This window comes from Onychomys torridus, chromosome 16 (genome assembly GCF_903995425.1).
Source record: "Onychomys torridus chromosome 16, mOncTor1.1, whole genome shotgun sequence".
NCBI lineage: Eukaryota > Metazoa > Chordata > Mammalia > Rodentia > Cricetidae > Onychomys > Onychomys torridus.
This window is the reverse complement of record NC_050458.1, coordinates 14,443,100-14,467,075: the sequence shown is the minus strand read 5'-3', so window position 1 is coordinate 14,467,075 and position 23,976 is coordinate 14,443,100. Positions and strand designations below refer to the sequence as shown.

Below are 23,976 nucleotides of genomic sequence, written 5' to 3'. Positions count from 1 at the left end.
GGTGATATGTGTGTTACATGCTTGACAAATAGTAGTAGATTGATTACTTCTGAAGCACGTAACACCAGGGAAAAATACTGACATAGTTTGCAATACTATTTTATACAGTTTATACAAATATTCAGACTGGTAGAGTGTCTCTAATTAATGTGCCCTTTTGTGATCATGAATGCCTACAGTAATCTCAGAATTTTATCTTTAAATTAATAAATATGCTATTCCATATTAAAATTCTAGCATATATTTAAAAATAATTCCTAAATCTTTTAATATTAAAAAATAAGTATTTGTGTTATTAGTAATAACTAATTGTTTATTATTTAAAGGAACATATGAAGTTGAGTGTATGTATTTTACTTATAATGAAACCTTTGATATCATGTAATACAACTTTGTATACAAGCACAAGTGTTTCAATGTCTGTTCCTTCTCTACTTACAAACAAAGCTAATATATTTTGTCTACTCAAGATATCAAGTCAAATTTGTGAATGGGATTTTTTTCATTTACAAAAAATGAAAATTGAAATCCTTAGATGAATTTATATGTTTTCTTCACTGTCTCTCATCTCAACATCTTAAAGAAACATTCAAGTCAGGATAAAATGCAAGGAAATTTATCTTTTTTTATAACCTATCTATAATTCAGCAGTCAAGTATCAATCTATCACTCAATCAATTTATCTATCATCTACCCTGTATCTAACATATTTTACCATCTAGCTCTCCATTTTTACATTCACACTGAGAATATGATATAAGTCATGATATTTTATTCCTAAAATTGTTTGTGTTGATGAATACATTAGGAAAGAATAATGTTTTGTTGAAAATAAATACTGGAAACTTGAGAAAATGGGAGTTTAGTTTGTTCATTCAGGGTAAGCATTAGTAATGACTTAACAGCAGAAATAATTGTGATTTCTAAAAAAGAATATGCATTTGACCTTAAATCCATTTTTAAAAAAAATTAAAACAGTAGACTAATTGATCCTACTCCATTTAAAAAGATTCATCTAGAGAGGGTTGTTGAAAGCCCAAGACATAAAATTACACATTCATGAAACTTAAAAGGTCTTTTTTTTTTTTTTTTAATGCCACTGTTAAGCAGAGGTTTAACCTTGATTAACTGGAAGGGCAACTTTGCCAACATTTTTTGCAAAAATTCTTTTTTTTTCCCTTGGCCATTTCTGTAAATATCCTCTGGATTTTATCATTTCACTAAAAGAAATTAAATTCTTCATGGAAATATTTTGAGTGAATATTTGAGCACTTGGAACTTTATTTGAATAAATAAATATAGCAATAATGTCAAAATAATTATCAGATACTTTAAGTTATTTCAGTGCATAGTTAAAAATTTTATGACTATTATTCCTTCCTGTCTTATCTGATTCCCTCATTAATCTGGGTAACTGTCTTCCCCAAAACAGACAAGTTCAAAAGGACTAACTTGTGCAATTCAATATGTTCTAGAAAAATAGAAGAGTACTTGAACTTTTATTCTAAACTTCTTTGATGCCACTAATTCTTGTTTGTGTCTCTTTTATGATATGCAAATATAGCTCATGTTGCCATAGATAATTTGGAAATGCAGAAACATAAACACAATTCATGTATAAAGAGTCTTATTCAAACATGAGTATACATGGTTCAGATTCCATAATTTGATGTCATTTCTTTGATCAATTTTCTATGAATACTGTCATGGCTTAATAGAAAGAACCTTTATCCATTTTAATGTTAAAATACTTTTGCAACAATTTTGTCATATTCCAAATAATTTTTAGCATTTTGTTTTGCAACAAGTGTCTGAGGATCTCAGTATTCTGCTGTTTTCCTATCAGACAACTTATTCATCCTAACCCCAGAAAAGAAAATGACTCTAGCTGCATAGTGATAGTTTTCAATACATAATGACCTAAAATGGGTGTTTCATGGAAAATAACACAAAAAATGAAGGTGAACAAAATTTAATGCTTATAGAAAGAATGATTACAGGGACATTCTTAATATTGAAGAGTAATAAAGCTATTTCTAAAAAACTAAGAAAATACAAAAGAAAAGTTAAATCATGCTGACATATTTTAAATGCCATATTCTGTAGGTCATTGAAAGATTTGAAGACCATCTGTTTATTTAAATATATCTCTATATGATCTGGAAAGCATACCTAACATATCTACATATTCAATTGTTATAAATGACTAACCATTAACCTATGTTTTCTGATTATCCTGTATAATTTATAATAATAGCTTTCAAAAACTAGGACTTACCCCTACATTTCCAAATGATCTGCATAGACACAATACCACAAACAAAAGTAGAAATATACATACAATATGTTTTAACAAAACAACCTTAAATTTTCATCAATATACCAAATTCCTTTAAACAAGAGTAGAAACATATATAAAGTATAACAAAAATAACTTTAAATTTGAATCAATATTCTATATTCCTATAAATGATAACAAACATCCATAACACACCAAATAATGCAAAGCCCAAAGTGATATTTTGAGATATTGACCAAGGCTAGGGAAGACCAGCAGTAACCTTTGCTGATAGATACTACTTGTCAAGATTCAGGAGGTCTCGCCTGATCAAACTTGATCCATATAAACCCTGAAGGAATCCACAGCCTCTCATCTCCTGTGGGAACAAAACTCCAAAGCATTTTGTATTTCCATTTGACAAACATATTTTTAAACTTTTTAATCATTAAGGCATTCTTAAAGTATGTAAGTAATATGATTTATTTCAGCCACCCCCCTTTCAATTCCAGGTCTCTTTGCAGCCATCCTTTGCTTTTCAACAATCAAAAAATTCAAAATCAACACAGTAGCATACAAGATGCAGACTCCCATCTCATGGTGCTTTTTTTCTTTTATAATACTTTTATCCTCTTTTTAAAGACAATTTTACATTATTTCTTTCTCTCTATGACTGTCTATACTCATATCCTTTCTTTCTTAAACCTACGCACATTGTAAAATACACTGGGACCTGTTTAGAGAGCTTTTCCATCTGGACTTCTTTTACTGTGAATCTCTTAGCCTTTTTTAACTGTGTGAGCAAACCTTTAAACTGCTAACCTGCACCTGGATTCTCCAAGAGCAGCTCACAAAAGCCAAGCCTATAGCTCAGGGCCCCAGTCAGAGGTTAGTGAATGAAAATGGCTTTCAGTCTTCCTAGCTGTAGAAGCCAGTACCTGTGTTATTACAAGTGGTTTTTATTTAGCTTGCCATTTTTATATAGGGCTGCCAGATGAACAGCAGTGCTTCTTAAAGCAGTTGTATTTTTTTTCTCCCAACTTTCTCAGGTCCTACCTAGGTGGGTATTTGAGCCCCATGTTGAGCAACAAAATGTTGTTTTAATTCGGTCTCCTCCTCCTTCCTTTCTTGTTCCTTCTCTGGCTATTACTTCTCTTTTCTCCCTGATTTTTCCTTCCATATATTCTGTCTGCCTGCCAGCCCCCCTATCCTTTCTCCTACTTTGCTATTGCCCATTCAGGTATTTTAGACAGGCACAGTAACACAGCTTCACAGAATTAAACAAATGCAACATAAACAAAAGTAACACACCTTTAAATAATACTCAACAAAGTAGGTTAAAGAATATGCATGAAAATAGCTCTTTTTTTTAGAATTTCAAATATGCATACTATATTTATGTAGATGAAATTCTAAATGGTCTTAGTAAATAAGAAACGCAGAGTCAAATATAGAGTTAAAGCCTAAGAGACCAGAGCACTAGCAAAGCCCAAGACTACCTTTAGTTTACCAGTCACTACCATCTCTTCCCCTAAGAGAGAGACCTTCTCCTGTGTGACCTGTCTTTTTATTGCCTTTCTGTTCTACCTTCTCATTGGCTCTAAACCCAACCATATGATTTCCTCATCACTGCCTGTCTATACAGACCTCCAGGTCTCTATGGTACATATTGGGATTAAAGGTTCGGGTCACTGCTTGGCTATGTCTTTGACTAAGCAGAGACTCTGCCTGCCATGTGATCAGATTAAAGGTATGTGTCACCATCACTGGACTTCTGCTAGGTGGCTTGCTTTTAGCTCTGATCCCCAGGCAACTTTATTAACACACAAATAAAATCACATTTCAGCACAAATAAAATATCACCATATATTTACTTCATTTCTACTCTTCCATCTCTCACTTCCAAGTCCTATGAATATTCAACCCCCTCACAAATTCATGATATATTTTTATAGATATACATAAATAATTATGCATGCTTAAATAGAGCCATCTGAGTCCATTTGGTGTTTTTCTTTTTTTCTTTTTTTTCCAGAGCTGAGGACCAAACCCAGGGCCTTGCGCTTGCTAGGCAAGCGCTCTACCACTGAGCTAAATTCCCAGCCCCATCCATTTGGTGTTTTTCATAGTTTCAAGCTAACCATTCATGATTAGATAATCTATGAGGAGGTTCATTACTAGAAAAACTGAATTCAACCTCTTTCAGCAGCCATTAATTGCCTATAGATCTTCATGTAGAAAGGGACTTTTAGGATTTCCCCAGTCCACTTTGGCATGTCAACTGGTTTTGTCCCTTTGAATGTTTTGTTGATGTGATCATATTTTTTAAATATCATAGTTGTAGTTTCCCTGTCTCTTATAGAAGATGCATAGAAGATGGTATTTCATAGTAGAGATCCTAGTCTTTTGATGCTCAATTAGCATTGGGAAATATATCTATATCTATATGTATGTATGTATGTATGTATGTATGTATGTATGCATGCATATCTATCTATCTATCTATCTATCTATCTGTCTGTCTGTCTGTCTGTCTGTCTGTCTATCTATTGGTTTGTAGAGACAAGGTCTCTCTGTGTATCCATGGCTGCTTGCAACTTTCAGTGTAGACCAGGCTAGCCTCAGATGGTTTTTCTACTTTATCATCTCCCTTACTTGTCAGTTATACCTGTTGTGAGAGAGATTTTCTGTAATAGAGTAACACTGATATATCAACAACTCCAGTATAATCCTGTTCAGGAGTAACTGACCAACACATAATGGACTCCACAGTATTTTTGTGAGCTTTTATTTGGTTACAGTTTATTTTGCTTTGCTTTTTGGGTTTAGTTTTATTTTGTTTTCTTGATTTTTGTGAGGTTCATTGTTGTAGTGTGTGTTTGGTTCTGGAGACAGAAAAATTTGGTTAGGTGAAGAGAAGGAAAAGATCTGGAAGGACTTGGGAGAGGGGAAGCATATGACCAAAGTATATTTAAACTTAAAATAGTTTTAAATAATAAAAAAGAAAAAAATAAATTGTATATGTATACAGTTTAGGCAACTATGCATAATAGAAATAATCATCACTTGAAAGTTATTCATATTGTTCTCATTAAATAACTTTAGCAATCGGTTTGGATTCCTGTCCTGAGCCACAAACCCCAAGCAGTGGAATAAAAGTTGGAGACAGATACATGGTTGGAGATGTGGTGTCCTTCCAGTGTGATCAAGGCTATTCTCTTCAGGTAAGTCACTTGTAAAGCTAGTGACTTATTGAGACTATCTATCATCATGTTGGTTTTTGGGATCTTTCAGCAAATCAGTGATTAATAATCTACAGGTTTTGGAAAAAAATCTTGATTTATAGCTACTTTGATTTTTCTTTAACTAAGCAATGTTCAATTAATAAGTCAAACATATATCTTAGAAATTGCTGGAATAAACTAAATTACTTTGTTTGGATAAGTCAAAAATATAAGTTGATAAATTGCATTAAGTATTTAATTCACATTCTAGATCTATCCTGAATTGTGGCAGCTGACTTCCTGAATATTTAAAATCTGCAAATAATACCATAAAATTCTGAAAATTAGTGAAAATCCACTAAAAAATTATCTTGATAAAAAAACTATATTTTCAGAAGGACTCATGTAGATAGCCTCCCAAAAATCTCCATAAATCTTGGCCTTTTGTGAAATTTATTTTTAAATAAAGGAAACAATAAATTTCACATTCAAAACAATAAAATTTGTTATGCAATAAATATTTAATAATAATATTTTTAATTTTTGAAAATGGCATCATAATTTCTTAGTCTTCTTAGTCCCATAAGTTTTATATTAGTAGTAGTATATAAAATATACTTTAAAATCTTTTTTGGGGGGATTTAAAATATTTTTTTATTATTATATTTGTTTCTTAATTTTACACATCAGCCATGGGTTCCCCTGTCCTCCCCACTCCCGCCCTTACCCCCACCTTACCCCCATCCCCTACCCTCCCTTCCCATGTCCTCCAGGACCAAGACTCCCCTGGGGACTCATTTAAACCTGGTGGATTCAGTACAGGCAGGTCCTGTCACCTCCTTCCAGGCTGAGCATGTGTCCCTGTGTAAGCCCAAGGTTCCAAACAGCCAGCTCATGCACTAAGGACAGGTCTGGGTCCCACAGCCTGGATGCCTCCCAAACAGTTCAAGCTATTCAATTGTCTCACTTATCCAGAGAGCCTGATCCAGCTGGGGACTCCACAGCCTTTGGTTCATAATTCATGTGCTTCCATTCGTTTGGGTATTTGTCCCTGTGCTTTTTGCAATATTGGATTCAACAATTCACGCTCTTACAGTCCCTCCTCTTTCTCAACTATTGGACTCCTGGAGCTCCACCTGGGGCCTGGCAGAGGATCCCTGCATCCACTTTTATTTTATAAAACATTTTTATAAAATAACTATGACAGTTCTTTTATGTGTCTCATCTTCATGTTCTACCAATGTATTACAAAGCACTATGCACTCAGCCATGTCAGCTAATTTGTTAATAGTAGACCATCCTTTGATAAAAGAATATTAAAATCATAATGCTGTCATTACATGATGTATTTTTCTTTCTATCAAGACTTTGCAGGTTTTTTTTATTTCAAATTTTATCCAAGAATGTAAAATTATATCTCTTAAGTAATATTAAACCTCAAAGATGGAAAAGTGACAGTGTCTCCATGTATATCCTACATTAATCATTCAGTATGATACATTTCCTTCATCTTTTGTAAGTGTGTACTGAACTACATTGTCTCATTTTTTGTAGGGTCACTCTCATATCACATGTATGCCTGGACCAGTTAGAAGATGGAATTATCCAATCCCCATTTGTTTAGGTAAGTGAAAAGACTGCAACATTTATGCTTCCTCAAATTTAAGAGATTCATTTTATAACTCATGTTCTAACTTATTTTGTCTTTTTCCTTTATGGAAATGTCATTTTGATATATACTATTTTCTTTTTTAATTTTAAAATTTTACAACTTTTAATCTTTAATGCATAACAGTGGATGAGAAAATATAGATATTAACAGAATACATTTGCTTTTATTCCTTTGTCATTTTCTTAATATGACATAAAAATAATATATACTTCAAAGTAATAATTGAATATCCTATTGCTAACTAACAAGCAAAGGCAGAAAATAACCCAAACCAACCAGAATTATATAGCAGAAAGACTTTAAATAAAATGAAAATACAAAGTTCAGTGTATATGCTGAAATTTTATGAAACCACATCATCAGACTTTGATATCCAACAGTAGTGTATTCAAAGGTCAGCTCAATGCAAAATAGCTTTGTAATGTCTTATTATTGGAGTTTCTGTTTGTCCCTCTGCAGAAGGAGACAGCAATGTTTGCCTCACAGGTTTATTTTGAGGATATGGGATAGAACGTGTTTAGAGTGTTTAGCTCTGAATACGGGTCACATTATGGACTTAATGTAGTGGAATACAAGTTAAGGGTTTCAAAGTAGTGTGTGCGCTACTTTAAAAATCTAATAAGCATGACGGTGGGATATTTACTGACTAGCAAAAATATATCATATAGAGTTATATATAAGAAAATGTAAAACAATTCACAGTGTTATGCTATCTTTATCATATACGTGCAGAAATACTTGAGCTATAAAAGCCATGAATTAAAAAGTTTATTTGTGAGTGGTATATTTTTAGGGAATTTTTTTGTGTGTTTTTATTTTTACTTTTTTGTGTTATACATAATAAGCTTGGATTGTAAGTGGCAAAAACTTTGAGAAAACAAAACAAAACAAAACAAAACCAGTGGTCAGAATTAGAAAGACAATGAACAATGTTTTGTTAATTTTCTTGTTATTCTGCTAAAATATTCTGCCAACAGTAATAAGGGAGAGAGGCTTAATCAGCTCACAATTTGAGAACACACAGGCTACCATGGAGAGAAACTCAAGACAGGAGCATGGAACATCTGGTCATCTTCCATCTCAGTCCAGAATCCAGGGTTCTCAGTTAACTTTTCCCCCATGGTGTTAAAAATTGAATTGATTTAATGACTGATGAACTGACAGTTTTAAGAAAAGAAAATCAGCCGGGGGTTGGTGGCACACGCCTTTAATCCCAGCACTCTGGAGGCAGAGCCAGGCGGATCTCTGTGAGTTAGAGGCCAGCCTGGGCTACAGAGCGAGATCCAGGACAGGCTCCAAAACTACACAGAGAAACACTGTCTTGAAAAACAAACAAACAAACAAACAAAAAAAGAAAAAGAAAAAAGAAAGGTATTTTTGAACTTAATGGTAACACACTTTTGAAAAAAGCATTTATAAGTACACAGACTCTGCACACATGTATATGTATAAAGAAAGAGAAAGAGAGAATATATATGTTAGAGTACACATGTCAGACTAGTTACCAAATATCACACATAGATAAAACATTTATGGATCAGTGTTTATGAAATACAACTCAAAGTCTGAATATGTACCTGTTGCCAATTTTAAAAGGAAATTGTAAGTATTTAAGTAAGAGCCATTAAATTTAACTTCTTTTTACAATTATCAATGGTCTATTGATGTCTGCTAAGAAGATATGTTAATCTATGCATTTACTTGACAGAATGGCTTCTAAAATGAAAATATTATTTAATACAGTATACATTAAATAATTATATTGCCCCTGTATACAGAGTTAAATTAGCAATATTCCCTTAGATCATCGAGTTACTCTTCCATAGGGATTCCAGCATAGGCTTATTTATTGTGTCTGACTAAAATTTCAAATATATGTGTCTTTCTTTGTTTATATTTCTTTGTTCATTTGTCTTGGTTCTCTTAAGATAAAATGAAGCTAATAGCTTTCTTAAAGTTCTTTGTTGGGCTTTCTTACAAACAAGAAAAGGAAGGTTGTGAAAATGACTTCCTCTTTAATATGGCACTGACAGCTCACGCAGTTGTCTTTCCTTTAGTCTAAATGACTTTGTCTTTGGAATGACTCAAAACAGCAGTAGATGTACTTAGGAAAGAAAAAATAATCTGCCTGCTTACTTTGCACTGCGGAAAGAAACGTGTCCTTTTTGCTTAAGTGTATCATTGCATGCGAACTGTTACTTTCTGAACAATAATTGACTTAAGCTGCACTTTTTTTTCCTGAGTAATTATGGCTTTTGTGCTGTTTTAGAAAAGTGAATTACCAATTAACTAGCATTTGCTAAAAGAATGGGGTTGTATTTCATTTTATCAAATGGTATTACCTTACATGATTTTTGAAGTCTTAAAAGGATCCCATTAGCTTTGTAAATGTAGAAATATATCCCGTACTTCAGCTTTACATGGGAATTCTGTTGTTTTGCAGCTCAGTGTGGTGGCTCAATGTCAGATTTCAGTGGCGTGATCCTCAGCCCTGGCTTTCCGGGAAACTATCCGAGCAGCTTAGATTGCACATGGACAATAAAGCTGCCCATCGGCTTTGGTATATATACATATATGAAAGAAGTTTCAATATTTATTAATGCAGTCTTAAAAAGAAGTATATGTGTCCAATAAGAGCATGTAAAAATTCATATGTTGAAGTTTCATTCATGAGTATATTAAATTATGTTTATTGATTGAGGAATACAATTTTAGTAATTTTTGCTTCATCAAAATATATTTTACTTGGATTGTTAGAAAAATTAAAGATAGATGGTATTTTTATTTTGTCTCTTATTTTTAAGTGATGTATATATAAATACACATATATGTGTGTGTGTGTGTGTGTATGAAGCACGATGTTTCACATTATGAACACATTGTGGAATGAGTAAATTAATCAAATTGTTGTGTGTTATGTCATTATTTCCAAGGCTTTGTTTATTTGTTGTTTTGAGAGCAAGAGCAATTGAAATTTTATTTTCTCAACACTTTTAAGAACATGATATCATATTATGACCTCCAGTCACCACATGGAAAAGTGTACTGCTCTGGTTTTCTTTTGTCTGACATCGGTGTACTTTAACTGCAGCAGATCCCAGTCTCCCCTCTTCCCCTGGCTTTTAGGGAGCACACTCTACTCTCTGCTGATGTAAATTCACTTATCCAGGCTTCTCAGCTTCAGTGAGGTCATGTGATCTGTGTCTTCAGCCAGGCTGATTCCACTGAATATAATGGGTTCAAGATCCTCTGTGATCTGTGTTCCCCAAAATAACGATTCCTTTCTTTCTCACAACAGCATTTCTCTGTGTGTGTGTGTGTGTGTGTGTGTGTGTGTGTGTGTGTGTGTGTGTGTGCGTGCGTACCACATTCTCTTTAGCCACTGGCCATGCACTAAACATTTAGATTGACTCCACTTCTTGACTTTTGTGAACAAGGCTCCAGTGACTGTGGAAGGACAGACAACTCTTTCACATGTAGAAGTTATTTCATTTGGATTGTGTCCAGAGTGAGGATGGCTGTGTGAATATGTGGAGTGTGCTTGTGCAAATAGTCTGAGGTAGAAACATGTATTGAGGGTAAATCTCACAGAAAGGTCATGTGACATTATTTTTTGTAACTATTTTCTTATTGTCATAAGCTAGTAGTACACAGACAGGCTTTTTTGTTTCTGGAGATTACTGAATTCATCACATTATCTTTGTAAGCAAGCCAGAATGTACATCTACAAAGTGGTATTACATATCTAACATTTAATTTAATGTTTATTTGCTCTGAGAAGCCTAGGATGAGCATGTACTCCCTGAAGAACTTTAACATAGCTAAGACTTTTGGGTTTAGAGTTCAGCTCTGCTGTTTAGTTTTGTGACAGTCTCATGTAGCCTCAGCTGGCACTGTACTCACTATACAGTCTAAGGACCTTGTACTCCTGTCCTGCCACCTCCACCTCCCAAGTGTTACAAGCACCAGTGTGTAGATCTTCTGAATAGCCTTCTGAAATAAATGGAAAGGTCCTAAGTACACAGCTGCAAATTTACATGTCTGTTGCTATTTATACATATTGCAATAATTCCAAGCAGCACTGTGTCTGCTCTTCCTTCTTTAGGTGTGCATCTGCAGTTTGTAAACTTCTCTACGGAAACCATACATGATTACCTAGAAGTGAGGAGTGGATCCTCAGAAACTAGCACTGTGATTGGCCGACTCAGTGGTCCTCAAATCCCATCTTCCCTGTTTAGCACAACCCATGAAACCAGCTTGTATTTTCACAGTGACTATTCACAGAACAAACAGGGATTTCATATTGTGTATCAAGGTAAGATGATGGATAAAACATGAAAGGTAGTTCAATGGTAGCAGTATGGGCGAGCATATGCAAGGCCATGGATATCATGTCAGAAGTTACTTAACTTAATATAAGCATGTTGTAGTTGTTTTAGGAGTTGAAGGAAGCTAAATTAAGCAAGCTTCAATTAGGAAGAGTAAAAAACAACAAACAAACAAACAAAAAACATGCACACTCTTCATGCAATTTTGTTTCTTTTAACTTGGAAAATACTAGGAAAATGTTTTATTTTGTCTAAATCAAAATTAAATTAAGCACGACAAAATAATTAAAAAGTGAAAGCTTGACACTGAGGATAAATATTTACTTTCAACTTACATAAACTTTTTGTTTTATTATATGGCTATCAGAATATAAAGCAAACACACTGATGGCTGTATTACATTAGATCCGAGTTTAAGAAAACATTGAATGGTTTTGAACAAGATTTTTATCGCCTTTGAGGAAAAGCTTTAGGTTGAAGTTGATCTGGATTAAAATCCTCAGTCTCCCTGTTCGAGCTAGTGCAGCATAGGTCTTCTCCATCATTCTTCAGTTGTTATGGGTAGTATATTCCAGAAACTCCAGTTGAATTCTAAGTGGTAAAATGATTGTAAAATACATACCCTGTCATGGGCCACAAGAATATGAAATAGGAAGTCCAGCTTTATATAATAAGCTATACCTGGACCGACCAAAGTGCCCTTCAAGAGGGAAGCCATTTATCCATGTATATTTGGTGTTATTAAGCTTAATATTCAGCTGTTTCTTGCTATGAATTTTTTGTGCTCATAATTCACTAGAATGGTGTGTGTGAGCCTCCTCCTCAGGCTAGAATTTGGGTAAGTTTACATAGGCAGGGCCTTCTGCCTCCAAGCTCCCTGCTCCCTTTTTAGCATTTGAATTGGGTATCTGCCTTTTGCAAATATCCCCTTTAGCTACATCCAAAGATAGGGCCAGCTCCAAACAAAGCATTGAAGGACAAGGAACTGAACATCTGACCAGACCACCTGCTAGGTGCCTGAAGCCCCTGAACTAAGATAAAACATCCTTACAGAGACAGCACGGCTCCTAAGCCAGTGCCTGGCTCCTAGGTGCATAGCTTTGCTTCTTGTGCAAATCAAGTTCCTATCCCCTACCCCCACTTCTCACTGCCCCAGAGCAACTTCTTAGAACAAAGGGTTTTCCTTCTCACCAGGTGCTTCAAGCTGTGATGCAGACTGACTTGTTATCAGTACCCCTACCCTGCTCTGTCAGAAAACTAGCAGCAGAGAAAAAAATAGAGGCAGTTTTATTTTCAGTGACTTAAAGATTTCTTTCCCCTATCACCTGTTAGTTTGTAGTTTGAGCACATTTATGATAGACTCGTCATGTCTTCACCTACCCACATATGAGGATATATTTCTAGCAAATACATTCCTTTTCTGATTTATTCCAGCCCCTATCTAACTCCATTTTTACTTACTCTCCCTTTGGGTTGCAAATGAAGTCAACCAGGAAGTTTCTGGTGGGGACCTTGCAATTCTTGTGCTGTGTTGTAAACACAGAGGTTGTTGCTGCTTTTGGAGAGATATAGACTGGTCCCTGAGAGGACTAGAGAGAATTATGATGGCAGGCAAATAAATGAAAGAGCTCCATGTATCTAGATTTATTTCCCCGCCATTGGTAGCATCTCTCCTGGGCCCCTTGGAAGGAAATTAAGAGGCTGGACCTCAAAATTTCCATTAATACCCTTGTGTATATCATGAATGATTACTCAAGACACTTACCTATTATTATATGTTACTTGGGATCTTATATATCTAAACCTCATTAGATTGAGATTAAAAATCTTAAAATGATAATTGACACAAAATAGTTGTAATAACGGAGATGAATAGAAATGTAAAAAATATGTTATGTCTCTCTCTGCCTAATTACTAAGGACTATCATGAATGTGTATTTTGGGGGTTGTCTTTTCAATACAAGGATCTTTGAATTTCTTATTGATTTACCTTAGATGCTTATACCAGTAATAACACTTTACCATCTACATAAAATATAGAACTAGCTTCAATCTTCAGAAAATGTATTTTTTTTTAAACAGAGAATTTATTTTTTTCTTTTTGCTACTAGACAACTCAGAACTATGTATCAGGTAAAGTCTAGATGGGTAATTGAATATTTATGTATATGAGTATTTTGTTTGCATGTAGGTATGTGTACTTTTGTTTGTTTGTTTGTTTTTCAAGACAGGGTTTCTCTGTGGAGCTTTGTGCCTTTCCTGGAACTTACTTTGTAGACCAGGCTGGCTTCGAACTCACAGAGATCCACCTGCCTCTGCCTCCTGAATGCTGGATCAAAGGTGTGTGCCACCATCGCCCGGCAGGTATGTGTACCATTTGAGTGCCCAGTACAGACATAGCTTGATGAGCATGTTTAATTCCATGGAACTTATGCTACTGATGGATGTGAGTCACTGTGTTTGAAACTATTAATGATAAAGCTTCAGATAGTTTTAGGATTTCATGCAGTTAAAAAACACAAAATGTATTAATACTGCTGACAAAGCACCCAGGGCATGAAAGGAAATGGGAGAGTCTCTGCCATCAATGACAGACAAAAGAGCGATATTATCTTATACAAAATGAAAAGAGAAGAACAAATGTATTTCGGTATTAAACAACTCAAAATAATAAAAATGTAGGAGTTCAGCAGAGATACTTCAGGTTCATTTAGAGAAATGATTTTAAAATTCAAAAGACTAAGAATTAGGCTTACATGTATGTAGTTATTCTATTCTATGTACAAGTGGCATAACCATGAAGCAATTACATTCTATTTAGGGAATCATAATATGTTTGATTAAAATTGTGGCTGTAAGAAGAGTTTGCATCTCTATTCATGTTCATAATTTAGATAAATTGCACCATCGGGTAAGGCAGTGATGCATTTTTATGAATTATCATTTTAAATACAAAAATTATAGATATGAGAGGAAATACTCATTACACTGTCTCTGACAGTCTTTACCATAGCCTAATTAGTATTTATATAATAACTAACCATGAGCAGTAGCATATCGATTACTAAGTTATAAATAGTACCCATTTGTGGTCTTTGAAATTCAGAAAAGAAAAATGCTCTTCTTTCTCATTTTTATTTTCTAGCCTATCAGTTGCAAAGCTGTCCTGATCCTCGCCCATTTAGGAATGGGTTTGTAATTGGCAATGATTTTACTGTGGGCCAAACCATTTCATTTGAATGTTTCCCAGGATACACATTAATTGGCAACTCAGCTCTCACATGTCTTCATGGAGTTAGTCGGAATTGGAACCATCCACTTCCAAGGTGTGAAGGTAGGCTTTTAAACTGAAATTATCTTTTAGATGATGTCATTTCTTAATAGTTCTTGTGGGGACATTCTTACTTGTTTTACTCTCCAAAGCATGACATCATTATTTTGTTTTTAGTTGAGGAATTTATAATAACAGAAAAAGGTGAACAACAAAAATCCCACATTGGCTATATAGTATATTAATAATAGCAGTATTAATATTCCAGTGAGAGTAGATTATTAACATTTTAGACACTTTAGAACATCTTTTATGTACATGGAAGGGAAAGGGATCCATGTTTTTGGCATCAGTATGGTAAACAGAATCAAGATACAGCTTTTTAATTTGAATTCCTAGTCTATAAAAATAATGTTGAAAATAAAATATGCAATATGTATAGCCTTATTTGTAGACATAATATGAGAGAGAAGTTGTGTTTGCCTTAATATACAGTATTTTAAATGATTAATGAATCTTGCAATCACCAAGGACAACAGATATGTCACAGACCTGTAGAATAATTTTAAAAAAGATATTTATTTTGCACATTCTCACCAATTAAGATGAAACAGATATACTATAATTGCTGAAGAACTATGATAGCTGTGCTATTTATCTAGTGCAAGTTTGTTATTAAAAAATGTTTATGGATCCTTCCTTTTCTATAGCTCTTTGTGGTGGGAATATAACTGCAATGAATGGTACCATTTATTCTCCTGGTTATCCTGATGAGTATCCAAACTTCCAAGACTGTTTTTGGCTTGTAAGAGTCCCCCCTGGGAATGGAATCTACATCAATTTTACTGTTCTTCAAACAGAACCCATCTATGACTTCATTACTGTATGGTAAGTCAGTACTGTTCCTTTTGCTTGATTAAATTATGAACGCAATTAGGTTAAGATGAAAATATATCACAATTTTTTAAATTACAAACTACCATCTGACATTTGAACTGGCATGATAAGTGAGGGAGGCAGTATGGATTTTTGCAGAATGAGACAAACATGATAAACAAACTTGAGAATATTATCTGAGAAAGAAGCAGAAGCTTCATGAGTGAAAAAAAATTAAAGTCATTATTAGAAAATTTTTAAGGCAAGCAATTGCCATAATATGTTCAAGGAAGTCTTCTATCCATAAAATCTGATGAACTATAAGATCCTCTATTCAGGTCATAATTGTGTTATGTGGTTATTAAATTCTTGTCATAATAATTTATTATACAGTAAAAATAATTATACTATTATTGTATCAATTGAAGCAACTTTATTACAAGTATAAAGAAAATCTTTGAATTAATCACAGATGGAAACATTGTGTTAGTTGTAGGAACACTAATTGTAACAGTCTATCACTCTCAAGATTGCTGTCAAATAAAGTAACAAAAGAAGACACCACAAACTTTAAGGAATTCTGAGTGCTGGTTAAAAACTAAAGTTAACTTATTGATTACTATTAGTATGGGCACATTTCATTTAAATAAAATCATAACTCATTTATATGTTTCATATTTTAGCATGTTATTTTTTGTGTAGGCTCATGGAATACCAATATCCTTTTTATTCAAAGATTGTTTTACTTTGAACTAAATGTAATGTTATGTGATTATATGCAATGTCTTCATTAAAATTTATTCAAAACTCTATAAAACATCAGTGTCATTCTCTCCTTCCAAACCCATGTCTAATAGGGATGGACCTGACCAAAATTCACCCCAGATCGGTCAGTTCAGTGGCAATACTGCACTGGAATCAGTATACAGCACTTCAAATCAAATTCTAATCAAATTCCACAGTGACTTCACAACAAGTGGCTTTTTTGTGCTCAGTTATCACGGTTGGTATTATCTAAGTGTTTCTATTTCATTTGATAACATTTAAATTGTCCTGAAAAATTGAATGTAATATATATTTATCCAGTGATTGAAAATGTATTAAAATCTGACACTTTGAACATCAGTGTAACTTATGCATTTCAAATACATTTACTTGCAAACCATGACCTCTTCTAAGTACTTAGGGACATTAATGTGTGAGCAAATGGATATAGGAAATAAATCAACCAGTAATTACCCAGCGGAAAATAATCATTTTGCATGGAAACCCATAAAAGAGAGCCAGCTGTTCATATTTTACTGCATGTAATTTGGAGACAGCAACAGATTCTCTATACGAAAAATGTTTAATCTAGTCAACCTGCTGTGAATTTTTCTAAAATTAGCATCTAATAACTTTATGCTCTGGATCACATTACTCATTCATTTATACTCTTGTTTCGAAACTGTATCTGTACAAGAATCTTACACTTTTAGATTATGAATCCAGATCATTAAGTTTATAGCTTTTCTCCCTGAGAAATTACTTGTGGAGTCTCAATTTTATTTGGTTATATGGAATTGTTCTGAGTACCATCTTCAGAGGATTCACTTTTTGAGAAGATACTACATTTCTCACAGAAATCTCCCTTTATATTTGTATGCTTCAAATTATTTGTATTCATTGTAAATAACAAATGTCCATTTATAGTAATTGCATATTTTTATGTGCTATGCCCATGGCCTTATAAAAACATATCCTGCTTTACATAACATTGTCATAATAATCTAAACATTTCACAGGATCTATAATCTACTAAGTTAAATGTGTAAAAGTTTTATGAAAACTGGACAATGAACAACACTTTATATTAGTATACAACTTAATGTGTCATAGTTTAATGCAAAATAATGAAATATTTAATTTTTATGATTTGAGCTATGGAAAATCCAAATATATAAAATATGATTACATTTAAGACACTTTAATTACACTGAATGGAGAAACTGGGGACTACATGATACTGGAGCTGTTTAATTGAACATTTATATTCCACTTGGATGATATCTAGCTAGTTTCCCCATAGTGACCCTGAATATCAAGACTGCATGTTCATTGTAGCTTAGCTACTTAGAAAGTGGTATATTCTTTAGGGACATTTGCAGGCTGCTCATTTGTTTGCTTTGCTGAAGCCACCATTGATGCTGGGGAGCGTATAGACACAATCTGTAGCTCAAACAATACATGCTTTCTCCACTAGATAGTCATTACTTAGGAACCACTGAGGATGAAAATGAAACAACTGATTGGTTGGTGTATTATTACTACTCTTTCGGTAAATTGCTACCAACATATTTATCATTTTATGTTATTAGTGAGTAAGAAGGGAGTCTTCCTTAATAGACTTTCAGTGTGCATAAAATAACCCTGAGGCAAGTCCAAAATTCTTACAAAATTGAAGGCACCGTCAAGGGGAAAATATCGTCAGAGAAATAGATGTCAGGCATGCAAGTACTTGGGAAGCCAATGTGTGTGTGTGTGTGTGTGTGTGTGTGTGTGTGTGTGTGTGTGTGTGTGTGAATAAACATAGAATACAATCGTGGATTTACATAGACAAGTACATGAATGTGTACACATATATCTTTGTAAAGTATGTTTTACTTGAGCTAGAGTTTGAGACAGGTATATGTAATGGAAATATAGTGACTTATGAAGGAAGACAATGAAATATGTGCTTAGTGATTTATTTTCCAGTTGACATTGACTAAGGTAGTCTTTGGCCTCATTCTCTGGAGCTTTGCTGGTTTGCTGAAAGATTAAATGAGAAACTGATTTTGTAGAATTTACTACAATCATTGGCATTATTAGGTATGATACTGCTGGTTAAAAATGCTCCATCTTGGTAGCTTTGTATAGCTCAACTCAGGAAGCGCTGTCATTTTTGCTTTGATCAGTATCATATTGAAAGGATACCATGAGGTTAATGGACCATGTATAGTGAAGACTGTGAATCTTACTCCCCTGTCCCCATTTGACTCTAAGAAGCATGTTTTCACACTCTCTCTCAAGCTTTCATCGTGAAATCACATCTGCACCTCCATTCCAAAAATTCTGGATTACTTATTTATCTCTGTCTTCTTAGAAGCACACCCCTTGCCAGGCCGTGGTGGCACACACCTTTAATCCCAGCACTCAGGAGACAGAGGCAGGTGGATCTCTGTGAGTTCAAGGCCAGGCTGGTCTCCAAAGTTCCAGGAAAGGCACAAAGCTACATAGAGAAACCGTGTTTCAAAAAAAAAAAAAAAAAGAAAAGAAAAGAAAAGAAACACACCCCTCCATTCTTAGATTTAGGAATTATATAAATTAATAACAGGCACTTTTGATGGTATACTTTATATATATATATGAAAATTATGTGTATAAATAGTGACTATTTCCAGCTCATTTTTAGAATGAGATCTTATAGTCATTGGATGTTACTCGATGATTTTATTTTTGTGTATTTATTTTCCATTTATTATTCATTTATTCTTTGGTTTGTGTGTGTGAATGTGTGTGTTTGTGCATGTGTGTATGCATGTGTGTGTGCATGTGCATGAGTTGTGCCTCTGTGCATGGTGATCAGCTGATGCCTTGTAGGAGTTGGTTTTCTCCCTCGAGTCTGTAGGATTGTGACAGACTCAGGTCATCAAGCTTGATGTTAGGTCCTTTAAACCCATAAGCTGTCAAAATGATCCCATCTTATACTTTTATTTAATAAATTAAAAGATAGGTAGTTATTTAGTTTTTATTCTAAGCTAATTAAATAGGGGTTGGAAAGGTGTCTCAGTTGTTAAAAGTACATATTGTTCTTTCAGAGAACAATGTTTTATTCCCAGTACCCACATGACAGCTTACCACCATTCACAACTCCAGTTTCAGGGGATCCAACACCCTATTCTGACCTGGACAGGTACCAGGCACATACACGAGCACAGACATTCAGAAAGAATCTTATAAATATAAAATAAACTAATAATTCTAAAAGAATAAACAAAATATGTAAACCTAAAATTAAAGCAGGTTACTCTCTAATTTTTTTCTTTAAATTCTGTTTATTTTAAAGATCCATATGCCTTCCACTTTCATATAAAACAGTTTTCTCAGGTATTGTGTCTTTATTTTATTAATTTGACAGTTCAAGATTTTTATGTGTTTTATTTTTTTAAAATATATTTTAAACTATCTTTTTTTTAAAAGAGTATTTGTTCGTTTTATTAGCGTCCCATGAGAGTGTTGGATCCCCTGGAACCAGAGAGTTACAGACAGTTGTGAGCTACTATGTGGGTGCTGAGAATTGAACCCAGGTCCTCTGGAAGAGCAGCCAGTGCTCTTAACCTCTGAGCCATCTCTCCAGCTCTCATGTGTTTTCCTTAAGGTCATATTGTTCATTTAGGGTTTACTTATTAATATGATTTAGTATTCTTAAAAGGAAATGTTTCCCCTTCTTTATTCTGCTTGTTATAAGATCTAGCCAGCCCTATGTCTTCTATAAACCATTATCATCCTAATGTTTTTCAGACTGAAAATAACATTTATAATAAGCTATAAAAAATGAATGATATATGTAATAAAAAAAATGCAGGCTGGGTGTCAGTGGCACATGCCTTTAATCCCAGCTCTTGAGAGACAGAGGCAGGAAGAGCTCTATGAGTCTGAAGTCAGTCTAGTCTACAGAGCAAGTTCCAGGACAGTCAGGGCTACACAGAGAAACTCTGGAAAGACAAAGGCAGGGGTGGAGGCGGGAGGGGGGAGGGGAACCCATGGCTGATGTATAAAATTTAAAACATATAATAATAAAGAAAAAAAAAAACCAGAAGGGGGCCGGAGAGATGGCTCAGCACTTAAACAAACAAACAAACAAACAAAAAACAAAAACAAAAAACAAAAAATAAACAAGCAAGTAAATAAATAATAAAGAAAATAAGTCAGAAAACAAACAAACAAACAGATAGGGTGATGGCACATGGCTTTAATCCCAGCACTTGAGATGCAGAGGTGGGTGGATCTCTGAGTTCTAAGTTTGAAACCAGTCTTGTCTACAGAGAAAGTTCCAGGACAGCCAGGGCTGGCTACACAGAGAAACTCTGTTTGGAAAAAAACAAACAAACAAACAAAAAACCACAAAAAACCCCAAACAAATAATACAGAATGCTTTTCATCTGACAGATTTCATTTGCATTTGAGAAATATTTTTGTTTTTTCTCTCCATTGCTGTAACCACAATACCCTGTGATGATAAGAGCTTTCCTTGATGTCTACTACAAGGTCAAAATTGGCTTATGATAAGTATTAAAAACATTTGTTATGCAATGACCTCTTGAGTATAAACTGTATAAAAACCATTTTAAATGGCAGCTTTTACAGACAGTGACTTTGTATGATCATTACGGTACTATTAACAGCCACCATTCACTGAAAATATCATATGCCTTGGCCATAGTGGTTGCTTTCTATGTGTTATTTATTTCTGGTTTACATTGGGACATTATTAACATTGGTTTAATGATTTTAAAGCTTAACGAAAAAAAATTAAAGAATATGGAGTAAAGCATAAACTCAGTAAGCATGCTAGTATTGATAGACTAGATATAGAACATAGGTAGAAATAGGTCAATCTGTCACCAAAGAATGATTTATTTTCTAAAAAACTAAAAAACAAAACAAAACAAAAAAAACACCACTAAAATTTATTGAGGAAGTTCTCTTCATTTTTAATAACATACCCTTCTCAATTAACTTGACCTCCAAGTGTCTCGATGCTTCTGTCATTACGACCCTACATGCTGTGAATAGTGGATCGATTGTTGTATGAATGACAGCTTGCTGTATTTATTCGGTATGGTTTACACAATATATTCTGGGCAGTGTTGTATTTAAAAAGACTGTGAATCTGACTTATGCGGAAGGAAGATAGAAAGCACAGAACTGCACTTGTTGATTTAAACACAGCCATTGGTTTTAGACTGTTTCAGTCATTGTTCCGGGCATCTTTATTTTCCAATACTGGAGTCTAAAGGAATCTCAGGTTTCCATAGAGACCATCTTACTGAGCATACAGTGGTTTTCCCCTTATTGGTGGTTAGAATTCCACTGTCTCATTGACAATAGTGTAGTTTATTATACTCAGTAAATAATAAATAAAAAATTTCAAAAATTAATCCATAAAACCTAAATAAATGATATTATATTTTATAATTTCTGAATTTTATAACATTATTTAGTGCTATTAATCTATTTCTGTACTTAATACATAAATTGAATTTTATCATAGAAATATGTATAAAAAAGTAGTTCTTAGGGCTGGAGAGATGGCTCAGCAGTTAAGAGCAATGGTTGTTCTTCCAGAGATCCTTAGTTCAATTCCCAGCAACCACATGGTGGCTCACAACCATCTGTAATGGGATCTGGCGCCCTTTCTGGCCTGCAAGGACACATGCAGGCAGAACACTGTATATATAATAAATAAATCTTAAAAAAAAATAAAAAAGTAGTTCTTAGAGAGTACCGGCCCATTAACAACTGTTATCTAAATGTCTCCTAGGGATAAAGGAAGACTACTGTAATGCCAGCTTGTAATTCTCATGTTATGTCATTTTTACATTATTAGAACTTCACATGGTAAAGCATGAGTTGATTCTATAGTGATACTTCTTTTCATGAGGTCTGAAACATCTTTTTATCTGAAAATGGATTTTTTTTCATCAATACATCCCAAATAAAGTTTCTCCTTCCTCTACACCCATCAGTTCCTGCCCATCTCCCCTTTCATCTTGGTCCATCTCTGTCTCCCATTGGAAAACAAACAGGATTCTAAGGGATATAATATTGCCCCGGCCAGAGGGGTCTTCAAGGGGGACCTAAAGGGAGGGCCGGCAAATGAGAGGGACAAGAGACACAAAGAATGAGAGCAAGACAGGGTGTCTGATCAAGCTCCAAAATTTTATTTTTCTCTCAAGGCATATAGGTAGGCAAAGGGGGCTGCAAGCAGGAAGGGACTTAATTATGGGCTGTTCGGCCAGCAGAAAATGTTGCTCTGAGGGTTATCTTTCTACCCTTGTCCAACTTCTTAATTGCCTAACTGCACCTTGTTCACCTGATATCTGAGAAGAGGTTCTGGTACCTGTGGGAAGAGGTTCTGGTGCTATGGAGACTTAAGCAAGGCCTAGATCTAAGAAAAGAGGAGAGAAGCCCAAATATGGTAACATGTGTGTCAAGGGTTGCTTAGGCTTGTGGCTCCCATCATAATATAATATAATAATATAATATAATTAATATAATATAATTAATATAATATAATGTTAAAACAAACACAATGTATCTGAATAGGACAAAACAGACAGAAGAAAAAGAGGCCCACCCCAGAAGGCACAAAATGTTTGATATAGATGTAGAGACCCATTGGTTCACACTCTCTGGAATACCATAACAACACAAAACCAGAAGCTATAATATACACAAAGGACCTAAAGGGCACAAGAGAAAACTAATTGAATGTGTGTGTGTGTGTGTGTGTGTGTGTGTGTGTATACATACATACATACATACATATATATATATGTATATATGTATATATTTTTTAAAAGGAAAAATGTGACAGGACATTGTGAGACAAAGAACCTCCAAAGTTGCCATTGTTCCATAATTTTATGTTGTTCAAGTACTGGTGAGCATGTGGCCTACCCTTAAGTGTAGTTTGTTTCTGTAGGGAGACTTTTGGAGAAAGCTAAGTTCTCATTTACAAGTGGTTATCAATTAGACATAGATTCTGGATCAGGGCTAGGTGCATACGCCCAATTTTCATTTCAGCTCTAGGACCCTACCTAGTGCAGACTCTACTCCATGTGCATGTTGCTTCAGTTTCTGTAAGTTTATAAATACCCCAATCATCTTGGTTCCCTCCATCCCCTCTGGCTCTTACACTTTTTCCTACTCCTCTTCCACAAAGTTCCCTGAGCCCTAAGGGAGTGGGTAGTATTGATGGAGACAACCCATCCATCCCATTTAGGGTTTAGTGTTCCAATGTCTCACACACTGCATATTGTATGGTTGTGGTTCTCTTTATTTGTAGGAGGAAGTTTCCTTGATGATGGCTGAGCAAGATACTGGTCTATGTGTATAGCAGAGTATCATGGGGAATCATTTTAGTGCTGTATTACTTTAGTAGTGCAATAGTTAGTTTTAACCTAGCCCCTGAGTTATCTAGTTTCCGGTGCTTGGTCATCCAAGAAACATCTGGTCTTGGGTCCATCTCATGGAGTAGCCTGAAGACAAAACAGGCATTAGTTGGCCACTCCCTCAAGCC

At 34.4% G+C, this 23,976-nt stretch overlaps 1 protein-coding gene across 3 annotated transcripts in view; it reads left to right on the top strand.

Annotated features, from left to right (window-relative positions):
* The window catches only part of Csmd3 (CUB and Sushi multiple domains 3), a 1,137,155-nt gene that overhangs the window by 1,000,809 nt on the left and 112,370 nt on the right, over window positions 1-23,976 (top strand). For all 3 annotated transcript variants that reach the window (XM_036207646.1, XM_036207645.1, XM_036207647.1), the window contains 7 exons: window positions 5,384-5,502; window positions 7,057-7,126; window positions 9,618-9,734; window positions 11,280-11,489; window positions 14,649-14,837; window positions 15,485-15,662; window positions 16,508-16,653. In XM_036207646.1, the coding sequence (XP_036063539.1) occupies window positions 5,384-5,502; window positions 7,057-7,126; window positions 9,618-9,734; window positions 11,280-11,489; window positions 14,649-14,837; window positions 15,485-15,662; window positions 16,508-16,653 (1,029 nt within the window). The remainder of the gene's footprint in view (window positions 1-5,383; window positions 5,503-7,056; window positions 7,127-9,617; window positions 9,735-11,279; window positions 11,490-14,648; window positions 14,838-15,484; window positions 15,663-16,507; window positions 16,654-23,976) is intronic.